Source organism: Lissotriton vulgaris, unplaced genomic scaffold (assembly GCF_964263255.1).
Source record: "Lissotriton vulgaris unplaced genomic scaffold, aLisVul1.2 SCAFFOLD_1077, whole genome shotgun sequence".
Classification (NCBI taxonomy): Eukaryota; Metazoa; Chordata; class Amphibia; order Caudata; family Salamandridae; genus Lissotriton; species Lissotriton vulgaris.
In genome coordinates this window covers 386,387-399,787 of record NW_028244972.1, presented here as the reverse complement: position 1 = coordinate 399,787, position 13,401 = coordinate 386,387, and the positions used below count along the sequence as shown (strand labels likewise).

At 45.8% G+C, this 13,401-nt stretch overlaps 1 protein-coding gene across 2 annotated transcripts in view; it reads right to left on the bottom strand.

Annotated features, from left to right (window-relative positions):
• Positions 1–13,085, bottom strand: part of LOC147666684 (histone-lysine N-methyltransferase 2C-like) — a 369,504-nt gene extending 356,419 nt beyond the window's left edge. For both annotated transcript variants that reach the window (XM_086948969.1, XM_086948970.1), the window contains exon 1: positions 12,747–13,085. In XM_086948969.1, the coding sequence (XP_086805095.1) occupies positions 12,747–12,883 (137 nt within the window). In that variant the 5' untranslated portion in view covers positions 12,884–13,085. The remainder of the gene's footprint in view (positions 1–12,746) is intronic.
• Between the last annotated feature and the right edge of the window lie 316 nt (positions 13,086–13,401).

The window sequence follows — 13,401 nt, the reverse complement described above, 5'->3', positions numbered from 1 at the left end:
GTCTAGACTCGCAGCTGCTCAGCGCCAGGATATCGTACCAGGTGATACTGCACTCTACGAATCTGCATAACACAACTTAACATAACAATCATGGGCTTGTCAACAGCGGAGTAGCAAGGGTGCCATAGGGCCCACTGGAACCATGGAAAATGAGCCCTCTGATCCCGTGCCGAGAAGTAAAAGCATCCATAATTGTGAAGCGGTGTGACCCTCACAGCGCTGGACCCTGGTGCCACTGCACTTGCTGCACTATGGATCGCTACACCTCTGCTTGTCAAAATGTGTTTGAATGCCTAATGAACTTTAAAAACAAATAAACTGCTTGGGGGCGGGGGGGGGGGGGTTGCAGATGCTCCTACCAGTTGTCCCTTTTAGTTATTAAATAAATGTGGCAATAAGTCTCACTTTTGATATACAATTTCAAAATAGTCCTCTCAGAATGTTGCCTTTTAAATCGCCATCTCAATTTTGGGTCTAGGCTCTAGAGCTGGAAGTGGGAAACTGAGTCCTGAAAAGCCTAGATTTCATCTGGTTATAGTATACCTGTTGGAGTGTCACCAGTAGGTCCACTGAGCCGCACTCCATGCATTCTGTGGCCACAAGATAGCCCAGCGGGTTTAGCTGCTACTGCAGAGACTGTTGTACAACTAACACACAGTAAGAAGGGATGCAGCACAGTCCCTTTGAGAAGGCATAGTCTCTTTCACCCATCCCATCCAGAGTGATAGTTTTGTGGACGCGTATGTCTGGAGACCACTGGACCTGAAGGCGGGGGTGTCCAATGCGGACCCAGGAGGGTTGATTGAAACTGTTCTTGGAAGCCTACCTACAATTGTACCCACTACCTCTGACTATGTAAATTAGTTCACTTGAATTTCCCTGTATTTAGTTCTCTTTATATGTATAGCCTGAAAATCTGTCATAGATATGGCCCTCTGGTTCCCTATTTGGACACCCCTGCTGCAAGGGTATAAGCAGAGAGAACAAGGTGGCCGGCAGACCTCTTCGCTGCCACTTACAGCTTTGAGCATTGACTACTGTGTACTTAAGGATGTGAACCGCATAGCAAAGAGATGCCTCATGACGTAAAGCTACTTTATTTATTTGAGATTTTTATATAGCGCTAGCTCGACCCGAAGGCATCAGAGCGCCTTACAACAGAAAATGTTCACATCAAAGATAACAAGTCTGTTCAGAGCATTGCTGTTTATGAACATGTAGAATTTGAAAAGAGGTGGGCAGGGAGGGGTATTAAAGAGCAGAACCTATTGTGTTTTAAATTTTACAAAGTCGTTTTTTTTTAAAATACCTAAAGAATTTAAGATTGGTCAATCTGGGATGGAACTCCTGCCCAAGCCTCTTTTACCTTGGAAACATTTTTTTAATGTTGTTCAGTGATTTTACCTTGCATTTGTTGTTTGGTGACAAGACATTGGTTTTAATTTGTAGATGAATTCGCACAATATAACTCAAATCCAATGTTCATCACTGCATGTGGTGCAACGTCATCCAGTGGGAGCCATTTGTTAACTGGGCAACTGGAACTCCTCTCTGAGAAATACAAGGCCCAAGAGAGGGAAAGAACCTGAGGGTCAACTGAGGGTTAAAAGAACGCGATCTTGGGAGACATGACTCCAACATGGCGTCACTGCCGATGCATTGTTCACTGAGCCGCACTCCATGCATTCTGTGGCACAAGATAGCCCAGCGGGTTTAGCTGCTACTGCAGAGACTGTTGTACAACTAACACACAGTAAGAAGGGAGGCAGCACAGTCCCTTTGAGAAGGCATAGTCTCTTTCACCCATCCCATCCAGAGTGATAGTTTTGTGGACGCGTATGTCTGGAGACCACTGGACCTGAAGGCGGGGGTGTCCAATGCGGGCCCAGGAGGGTTGATTGAAACTGTTCTTGGAAGCCTACCTACAATTGTACCCACTACCTCTGACTATGTAAATTAGTTCACTTGAATTTCCCTGTATGTAGTTCTCTTTATATGTATAGCCTGAAAATCTGTCATAGATATGGCCCTCTGGTTCCCTATTTGGACACCCCTGCTGCAAGGGTATAAGCAGAGAGAACAAGGTGGCCGGCAGACCTCTTCGCTGCCACTTACAGCTTTGAGCATTGACTACTGTGTACTTAAGGATGTGAACCGCGTAGCAACAAGCCACAAACAGACGTAGATAGGCGGGCACGTGCTGGGGGGGAGGGGCAGTAACCATTTACACCGGTGACGTCACGAGGAGACTCTCCCCCTGGAAACAGAAAGTAACGCAGGAGTGTCACGCAAAAACATCTTTAAAAAGATGTGCCTCAGATGAGCTTTCTGTGCAAATAAATATGCTTCTGTTGGGGGGAGGTGCGTCTTCCAGGGAAGGAACTCCCTGGACTTTTATGTACGTCGACACTCTCAGAGATGGAGTTTGCAAAGAGAGCGCCCTGGGCGAAAGCAAATCTGGCCCCTGCCCACCTGCCGCTTTCAATTGAGGGTGTGTTGGAAAATGGGATGGGGGGGTTGGGGGGGTGAGCGGGAGAACTTGTCTCACTCACATCCCCCCTCCCGTCTTGTCCCGGACAAGAGTGAGAAGGTAGGAGAAAGAAAACACACAAAATGTAAAGCTGTGCACGGAGCCCAGACCTTAGCAACGGCGCTGGCAAAGACAGTTACGTCACAAGAGTATTATGGGCTGCCTGTGCCACTGACCGGTGTAGGGAACAGGGCGGACATGGAGCTCTTGGCTGTTGGGGAGCGAGTGTTTGCTGCGGAGGCACTGCTCGAGCGTCGGGTGTGGAAGTGTCAGACGTGTGTGCATTTATGAGCGATGGTGGTTGCACACACATGCGACAACTTCTCAGTACATGGAAAACCAAACCTGTCTGGACACATATTAAAGACGGTTACAAAAAATGTGAGAAAGATACGTCCCGCCGCCCCGGCAGCCATAAAGGTGGACGTAAACTGAACCCAGTTCCTTCAAACCAGTTCATCGTACACAGTTCTCCAAACTGGCCGCCTCACATCGGGTCAATCAGATGATGGCGAGGGGGGGCGTGCGAAGAGGTACATTCGTGTCTGTGCCTGGCTGCCACCTCCGCCGTAGATACATGGATGCTGCACGCATGGTGCAGGAGGTGTGAACGGACGGTCTGCTGAAGGCTTCTTCTCTGCTCCATCGACAAGCGGGGGGGGGGGGGGGAGGGAGGGGTGGGGGGTTAGGGGCAAGAGCGCGACGGAGGAGGGCAGAGGGAGGGGGGAGGCGAGCGGAGCCGAGGTTCATCGTACACAGTTCTCCAAACTGGCCGCCTCACATCGGGTCAATCAGATGATGGCGAGGGGGGGCGTGCGAAGAGGTACATTCGTGTCTGTGCCTGGCTGCCACCTCCGCCGTAGATACATGGATGCTGCACGCATGGTGCAGGAGGTGTGAACGGACGGTCTGCTGAAGGCTTCTTCTCTGCTCCATCGACAAGCCGAGGGAGGGGTGGGGGCCGAGAGCTGCAGCAGAGAGGGGGGGGGGGGGGGGGGGGGGAGAGGCGAGAGCGCGACGGAGGAGGGCAGAGGGAGGGGGGAGGCGAGCGGAGCCGAGCAGCTCCTAAAAGCAGCAGGGAAGGGAGGCGAGCAGCTCCAAAAACACGACCACGTTTCTCCGAGGCAAGGAGACAATGCCTCGGGGAAACGCACGCCATTTTCGGATTCGGGGGCGTGTTTTTTGCGCCCTGAGTGACAGACGACGTCACAGGGCTAAAGAATGCAAAAAATCACGCCCCCAAATCCGAAAAAGACGGGGCTTGTTTGAAGTGATGCATCTCTCCTCCAATGGCTGGCCTCCTTTTAGGAAGCCAGCCAATGGTGAGAGACGGGGCAGGGAGGCGGGTTCTGAGGCCCCACTAGAGGTCATTAATTCTCTGACCGGAAGCTGCTTCGCAGCTTCGTCCCGAGACCTAAAAAAGGACCAGAGTGAACATTCACAAGTCTGAGAAGCGAAAAGCACGGCACCGCCGGCGCGTGAGAGAGAGGGACTGTATATCCGGTTGCGCCTCCTCACGGTCAGAGAAGTGTCGTGAGCAAGGGCCTGGATGACAGCTTTAATGGAGAGGTCTGTCCTGGCACACATTACTCTGCCCCTCACTGTGACTGGGTAAGTCGCTTCATCTCCATGTGCCCTGGCAGTTTACTTAAAAATTATGGTTATCCGAATAAAACTTTACACATCTTCTAAAAATATTAACAATGCAAGTGTCTGAACCCTATCTGCAGTTGGATCCTTTGATACAATGTACACGACTGAATGCGGGAAACACACAAGTTTAATCGAAAGCTTTGGGTGTTTAACTTTATAAATGATTCTAAAATGGCCCATCAACAGCGAAGATGTATGGAGAACGCACAAATAAAGGAAAGGAATTTAAATAGCAAAACTGACACATGCTACGCCCTCACCAGGAAGGTCTATGGGTGACAGCTATAACAGGAACTAAATACTGAGCTTGTGTAATGTGATAAACGAACTGCTTGCAAGTTCATCAGAGAATCGAAGCAAACTTCTTAAAAGCGTCCTCAGAGTTTTCGCAAACTAGGTGTGGCTTTTAAACAGCCTACTGCGGATTAAACCATTTGGAATCCTATACCGCAGGCATACATCGGAGAAACGGAAAGCAATGCCTGAACCGTGCTGCTAACCAGCTGAAATATCGCGTTGAGATTATGTGGGCGGTGCAAACTGCCTTTAGTCCCATCATACACGCAGAGTGCATGGTTTACTCATTGAGGTGCACGCTGAGGCTCCCTCCCCTCAATGCGTGTACATTGTGAGGAGTGCACCTCCTCACGATGCACTGTGGGTTTTTCCTTCCCCGTTGAAACGCTCTCTTACCTCAACGTGTGCATATTGTGAGTCGATCACCTCCTTGAGATGCACCGTAGGGTGTTCATTCTTCTTTGAGGCGACTCTGAAGCAGTCTTACCTCAAAGTGTATACATTGTGAAGAAACCATCTCCCTGAGACCCGCTGTGAAGCTTTTATTCCTCATTGAGTCGCTCTCTGAGGTTTTTACCTCAAAACATATTTTATGATCAGCGTCAGTAGGAAGTGCTGTTGTAGTAACAGGTATGGTTCGGCCACTGTCGAACTGTCCTATGTAAGGTGAGATGAAGTTTTTGGATGCTGTGTTTTTCCGAAACGGATTGCTTTCCTGGTGCAGATGTGGGTTGACTTGGATCAGGAAAGTAAGTATATGTATCCAGCCATTACTTTATGATTCCGAACCCTGAATTGGTCAACTGACCTTGCCAGAGCAGTGGTCTAGTGGCAGCCAAGCAGCTGTCAGACTGTTCACCAGATTCTAGTGCCTATCAAAAGTATTTAAAAGGACACTATCTCCCCATGCAAACTATCATGTTTCTTTCTATAGTCTGGCATACTCACATTGCATGTGATCTCAAAAAGCAACCTCTATATATATTTTGTTTAACTCCTACAGCAGACCTTTAGTTAAAACTGGATTGCTGCTGCTCCTCTTTAAAGTGGTCCTCTCCTTCCCTTCCAACCTTGGCATGTCTCCGGTCTCCGAGGACAACCTTTCTAAGTCACAGGCACATTTGCATTAATGTCTATTGATGTATTTCTGCAAATTGCACCGAAGTCGTTTCAAAGACCATACAACCTCTCCTTTTTTGAAAGGCATACACAAGCGATCTAACAATACATAATATCCTCCAGCTCATCTATTAACCCTACCAACTATCTAAATGAACTCACCCCCGCTCCCCCAATAAATGGTCACACCAAACTCGTAATAATTTGTTCTACCATAAAGAAACAAGAATTAATTCATGGAAAGGTTTGCTTAAGCGGACAAGACTTACCCAATAACTAAAAACACTGGACTAACCATTAACCTTCTCAGGGGTCGCAACCTCTAGATGAAGGAAATTACAAACTGTGCGGTTCCGTGGCAATACCCTTTCCGACGGGCCTAAAGATTCCTGCATGAACATGTTTGGGCCTAGATTGATGCTTTTTGAGCTACATGCAATGCAGTGTTAGGCAACTAGGCTGGAGTTCAATTCTCTACACAGTCAGAAGAGAACAAAACTAGAGCTCAGTGAAAAGTGAGGATTTGCTGGTTTAATACATACTTTATGACAAGACTAGCAACCACTGGTGGAGAAAGAGGGACATGGATTCTCATAAGGTCAGCCAAGGTAGCTTTTGGGTTGTGGCGGGGGTTGGGGGATGCTTTAGATAATAACGAAAAATTCCCAAGATCATCCACATTGGCCCCCGCACTTCCAAAAGTAACTCAACACAAAGATACCTGCTGTTATCTAGAGGGCCCATGGAGGATCGTAAAATCAAGTTCTTCTAACCCCAAAAAAGACAAGCGCTGCAAGCGTCAACAATCTGAAGGAGATGCACACATACAAACAAACTTTTTACCACTATACGAGGATGGACTGCTCTTTGGTTATGTGCTTCAACACCCCATCAGGGGTAACATGCGCTAGATAAATGCAAACCTTTTCCCCATCTTCTATCCCTCCGCTATCCTTCTGAATCCACATAACTGACTAACCTAAGGGGAAGTTTTTTGGGTAAAGGGTACTACAGGGAAGAATATGTCCCAGAACAAAACCAAAGGGATACATGATTGGTACACTGTAGCATGTAGGAAAGCTAAGACTAGGCTAATTGAGGCCGTTAAGGGCAAGTCCCAACCCCTAATACAGATAGACAGGAAAGAACACAAGAGAACACTGGGGCTAGCAAAAAAGGAGTGGGAAGAGGCCTATTGGTCTACCCTTAAGGAAGCTAGCTCTAAGAAGGATTCAAAATGGTTTTGGGATACCATAAGAGCTCGAAATAGGCCAGATAGTGACCTGATAACTTGCAACATCCCAAGTCAGGCGTGGGTCAAACACTTTTCAAAGCTTTATACTCGTCAAGATGACCATCTCACTCCTACTGTTTCTTGTGATCCTGATGGGGGGGTGGTGGCTCCACTATTGTTCCCTCCAATTTGGGACATCCAGCCTAATGACTTTGATTTTACAACTAAGGAAGTGGATTACGCAATAAGCACTATCATTCCTCAAAAAGCGGCTGGTCCGGACGGTATCCCTGGCGACCTCTTGAAATCTGATATTATGAAGTGGGGGAAACTGATCCACTCCCTACTCGTTGCCATCTGTAGGGGCGCCCCTATCCCCTCTTCGTGGAAAGGGGCGGAGGTGGTCCCTATCTATAAAAAAGGCCCCAGAGATGACCCTTCCAATTATAGGCCCATTAGCCTGTTAGATATCAGTCAAAAAGTAGTCGGCAAGGTCCTGCTGGTCAGAATTTTAAACTGGATAGAAGAAAATAAAATCCTTTCTGACTATCAGGCGGGCTTTAGAGTGGGTACCGGGACAATTGAACAAGCTTTTAGACTAATGATGGTGTATTGGAAAGTTGTGGTCATAGGCAAGGGCAGTCTTTATCTCGCGTTTATCGATTTAAAGACTGCCTTTGACCTTGTACCCAGGGAGACCATATGGAGTGTACTGGCTGATATGGGGTTGCCCCACTACTTGCTATTCCTACTTGTTAGGTTACATGAAAATAGTTTTGCCCAGATTAGGTGGGGCCCAGTGGGGGAAAAAACAAATAGTATCCCGGTTGAGAGAGGTGTCCGCCAGGGATGTGTGTTAGCTCCCACCCTCTTTTCCCTTTACATCAATGGGGTGGTTGAGCATCTTCGGAAACATCCTTCAGATGAACCATCCCTGGCTGGCGAACGTATACCAACCCTCCTCTTCGCGGACGATACGCTTTTAATCTCTAAAACCCCCATAGGCCTCCAAAGGCTCCTAGACAACTTTCAATCCTTTTGCACCAAACGAGGCCTGGTAATCAACACAAGCAAAACTAAATATCTTGTGCTGAACCCTCCCAAAAAACAAGTCCGCTCTCCTACCCTGAACGCTGAACTTTTGGAGAGGGTAGAGGTCTTTGACTATCTTGGGATACGCCTTTCACACAAAATGGAATGGACCCCACACTTGGACAAAATGCTGTTAACTCGCAAGAGGATCACAGGAGCTCTCTTGAAAGAACAACGCTCCTGTATAATAAGACCAATAGCTACAGTCCTTGAGATCTACTCGGCCAAAGGGGTCAGTTCTGCTCTTTATGGGGCCGAACTTTGGGGGTCATCCATTACTGACGCTTTGCCAAGATCAGAGAGGAAATTTTGTAGAGCGATTATGTCTCTCCCGCAGGGCACTCCTACAGTCCCGCTAATGTTGGATTTAGGCTGCCGCCCAATTGATGACCTTGCAAAATTCCGTCCACTATTGCTATGGGCACGCCTGTGGCGTGTGGAGGAACTCAGCAAATATGCGCAAGGCCTAGCAGAAATCATGTCACTACCAGGGTGGCACAAAATTAAATGGTTGAGAGATATGAAGGTGCTGCTAGTAAATTTGGGCCTGAACGAAGCATGGACAAATAGAACCTCACCCCCGAAGTTAGCTCTTAAGAAACTTTATTGGGACTGGATCCTTCTTCAGAGGAACATTAGTACCACCACGGGTAGACTTACGGAGGACTTCCTGAAGTTCAAAGATCAACCTAAACGGGAAGTGTACCTTGACATTATTGAAAAACCTTTCGATAGGGCTTTGTACTTCAAATTTAGAACAGGAACTCTTCCCCTCTATTCTTTTACTTCACGCTGGAAATCTCATGCACTAATTACAGAGCTTTGTCCAGCATGCCTAGATAAACCAGAGTCATTGGCACATCTCATGTTTGAGTGCAGAGAGTATGCAATACCCAGGAGGGTTTGGCTCAAAAACTTATGTCGGCAGCTGGGTACTAGGAGCCACGCGGCTGCAATAAGGATACTAATGTCTGATAGCCGTGCAACCTACGTTTGTGCCCTAGCCAAATTTTTATCATGGGCTTGGTCCATTTGAACTAAAAGGCTAAAATTGACTGTTTAATTTTATTTTAAATTGACTGCCTAAATGAACTGCCTTATGACCTGCCTTGCAAATTTGCAAAAACTAAATGAACTAAAAGGCTAATATTGACTGCTTAATTTCCTTTTAAATTGATTGCCTAATGAACCATTTTGTCAACTTTTTCTAAATAGGTTAAATTTTCATTGCATGTCCATGTTTGCTTTTAAAATTGTTGCATTGTGATTTCTGTGTTGCTTTTATGATAATTTTTTATCGAAATAAAGCCTTTTTGACTTGACTTGACTAACCTATCCACCACATAAATTACTTTCAAATTTCACTATCCTAATTCAACACTAATCCTTTATGGGTTCCCGAGTAACGTGTTACTCGCCGAAAAAGCACTTTGACTCCTCGTCTGGGGTAGTAAGCATTATATAAATGCAACTAAAATACAGTACATATGAAGCAGGGATAAGGGTTTACAGTTGGCGGTTACCCAAAGCCTTAACAGGCAAGTACAGATGAACCCATCTCTGCTAACGTGAAATAACTAGGCAAGAAAAAAGAAAGCAAGGATGGTAGCTACAAGAGTGGATTAATGCTTTTAGCATTGCTTCTGTAAGTCACCCACCCAAAGTTGCCATCGGTTCACAGCACTAAGATAAAGGAGGACTGAGATCCGCTACAGTCACAGCAAATTTGATGACAAGGCAGTTATGAACGACCTAGCCCATATGCTTGCCAAAACCAAGTATCTGGGCCAGGTCAGTAGCTTTTACAGGATTTGAGTTCGGCTGCACGATATACTTTCCTCGTCTTCAGATGCCTGTGCATTTGTTAACATCACCTACAGATGTGCATATCAGGACCACCCTTTAAGCATGGATTTAGGTGGGACAGAAAAGTGCGAAAGGGGGTCTCTAAAAGGGGTGTGGCCTACTAGGAATCCTTTCTAATTAGTACGGCCCATACAATAGAACGTGGGGCTTAAAACAAACTAAAATCTATGAGCTTTCTAATTTTGCATCAAGATATATCACAAAGTAACGGGTATGCACATAAAACAAACATATAGCATTTGTTAATGCATATTAGCAGTATCAGCTAAATGAGTATCAACAATTATAATTCAAAATATTTAAATTCTGGATATATGAGGCTATAGAAAGGGTAGTAATGTTCAGGATGTCTTCATAATTCCTGTTCTTCCCTCTACATTTCCCTTTTCAATTTTCCCCACATCTTTCGCAAATCTTCCATCTGCACCTCAAACTTCAACCCTTTCCAGCTGAGCACCATGTTTTCACTCGCTGTATGTACTTCCTTGCATTTCCCTCACTTCACCACCCCCCATACTCACAATGAACTAACTCACCTGTAAGCACTGCATTATGTAACCTATGCCTGGTCAATATTTCGACCGCCTAGTATATGCGATACACATTTTTGCATAGAATCACAATTACAACTGACATGTAACGCCTTTATAACCTACTCACACACACTACAAGAAACTAACACTCCCTTGAGCCTTAACTACGAAGCCCTCAGTCCTGGCCTGTTATATGAACCCACCCACAATGTAAACTCACACAGACACCAAGAGGTGACAATTCACAGGGCGCATTATACTTGAGTAATATGCTACATGAAAAATAAAAGAAATCCAACATCCTGGAAAAAGCAAATAGTTTAGGGAATGCAAGATTAAGTAAAGCAAGTGAAATTTTAACCAAATTTTTTTTATTGCTAAGCCTACTAGTAGCATTAAAAATATTATTTTAAACGTACTGGATAGCAGGCTTAGCATTTGGATTTGAAATTGTGAAACTTGTTTTATACTATAAAGATAACATTTTACTTATTTTGACCACTACAGGGTGAATTATGGAATGATTAATTGTAATTACGCTTATCTAACAAGTATGAACTGTTTTATCTTGTAAATTTTATGGGTTTTTTAAACCGAATAAAGATTAATGAATGAATGAACAAGAACTACATTTCTGACGTGTTTTTACGGCCATTATTGAGAAATGTATCCGTGTTTTTGCCTGCAACATTGAAGAAGGCTCGAAAGGGATTAATTTCAGTTTTTAATTACTGAAGAGTCTGAGACCTGGAAGGACCCGACCCACTTAAAGACTGACTTTAGGGCAAAGAACCAAATCGTAAAGTGAATGTGTCAATAATACTCTTGCACAAACTAGATAATCCTTGCAGTTCGCAACAGCCGCTAAATTCAGCAGGATAGACTGAGAATGAAGTGAATACACAAGTAGCAAAACTCAAGATCAACTACCCTCGCCTCCTAAAAGCACCAATCTGAAATCATCTCTACCACTAAATCAGTCCTTTAGAGGTTCTGCAGCCACTCTCTACCGCACATAACAGGACACTTTCTTGTATGCCTTTAGGTTTCATGTAAAACACACTGACACTTAAAATTGGATACAAGTAAAATAAAACAAGTCTTTGGTATTTGACAGATATGTCTTTTTCACATCTGCTAATAAACTAGCAAATATATGAACACACCAATTTAAAAAAACAGCTCTCTCTGGACCTGTCACACCAAAAAAAACACGCAGAACTCCGTCAGTGTATCTTCATAAAATGAAAGTTAACAGTGACTATAAGACTATTAATGTTAAATGCCTCACCCCGCCTTTACATAAATACATAAAAACGTCCATGCGCCGATCTGTTAATTCAAAACCCAATTAGGCTTTTCAATAATTATATAAATATGAGGAAACTATGAGTTTAACGTTTCAAATTAGTAATGCTGGCTCAAGACGCTTTTCAAAAACACTACACAAAATCAGCACTGCCACCCAATACAGAATAAAATACGACGCTTTGTATATACTGTGAAATGAATTTCACTACTCCATCTTGAAAGTATGATCTGTCAAGTTTAAACTGCGTAACAGGTGTCATGTCTGAAAGCTATGCCAACTAATTTGAAACAGAACTCTAATAGCATGTACACTACTCCACTTTCAAGAGGTAAACCAACAAGTCCGGGAAAGCCGCCCAGCCCAACATCCGCGAGCTCATCCGTTACATTCCTGGGGCATCCTTGACACAGGAGTTAGAAGTCTATGCGCTCTTGGCCGGTTTGACAAAAACACCAGGCAAGTGCACTAGAAAAGCAACAAATTTGAGACATGACTGAAAACAAGGGTCAACCACAGTAGAGAAATCTAGTTAAACAACACATTTGGGAGGGATGAGGCCATCGAAATGGTTAGAGGCCCCTGCAAGGAAAGAAAGAAGGTAACAAGATAATCCGCCTACGAAAGGAAGCAAGCCCACTCCCCACCACGAAGTTGATCGATGAAGGAAGAAAATAAGCCCAAAAGGAAAGGTTTCCATTAGAAACGCAATGCCCAAGAGACAAAACTAGACAAGAAACGGAAACCCAAATTAAAACAAAACAGCTAGTACAGGACAAACAAAAAGAATATGACCGCAAGACTGAAAGGAAAACAAGTTTTGAGAAAAACTAAAAGTTACACAAACTGGAAACTGAAGAAAAGTGTAAACACAACCCAGTAAAGTTCGTGGATGCTCTGACAGAAGGAGTGAAATAAAGTCTCTCTCATGCACGTATGGGGAAGTGTAATACGAGAAAACATGTATAAATGACACCTCCTCCACTGCTAAGAGGCACCCAGAGGCGTGAACCAGACTGTCCTCTCTAGTGGTCTCTTAGAGCAGACACCACCAATTGCTGTGAGCCAAGACATGACCTCCTGCTACTTTTTCTCCCACCATTGGGCACTTACTTCCTGCGGGTCCTCTGCACGGGGGGCGCGCCATCTTTGCGGGGCCTGCCCCGGGGTCTTTTGTCTGACACGGCTGCGACAGGGGGCGGGGAGGGGGGTCCACGCTCCAGGCTGCTGGGATCAGCCTCCGAGGACATCCTGCGCAGGGGGGAAGCAGCAGCATCTACCCGCGGCCCGGCACCGCCGCTCACTGCCGGGGGGCATGGAGGGGCTTCTCGCGGGGTCCCCCGGGGGCGCCCGTCGTCCCCGGCCTGTCACTCTCAGTCCAAGCCTTTCTCTTTAAACACTGTCTCAATGGCTCCTGCCGGGCAAGTCCGTGCGACACATACACACTACCCCCCCAAAAAAATGCACGGTCACACTGCGCACGCGCGTCCGTAGCTCACGACACCACCCGGCGACCGCGCTGTGGCTACGTCATGCAGTCCGGGCCGGGAGAGCAGGAGGGAACTAGCGAAAAACCCGGAACACGAAATCATATAGATCCGGACGGGGGCTACTTGTCAGTGGAAGACCAATTACAGGAGGCAGAGAGCATTAGAGGTAGAAAGAGGACGATGGAGGAAAGGTGCGTGTGTAAACAGAGCGCGCGTGGGAGGTGGGGGTGGACCCGCCTGGGGGTGTTCAACGTTCCATAGAAGCAGGTGTAACAGTT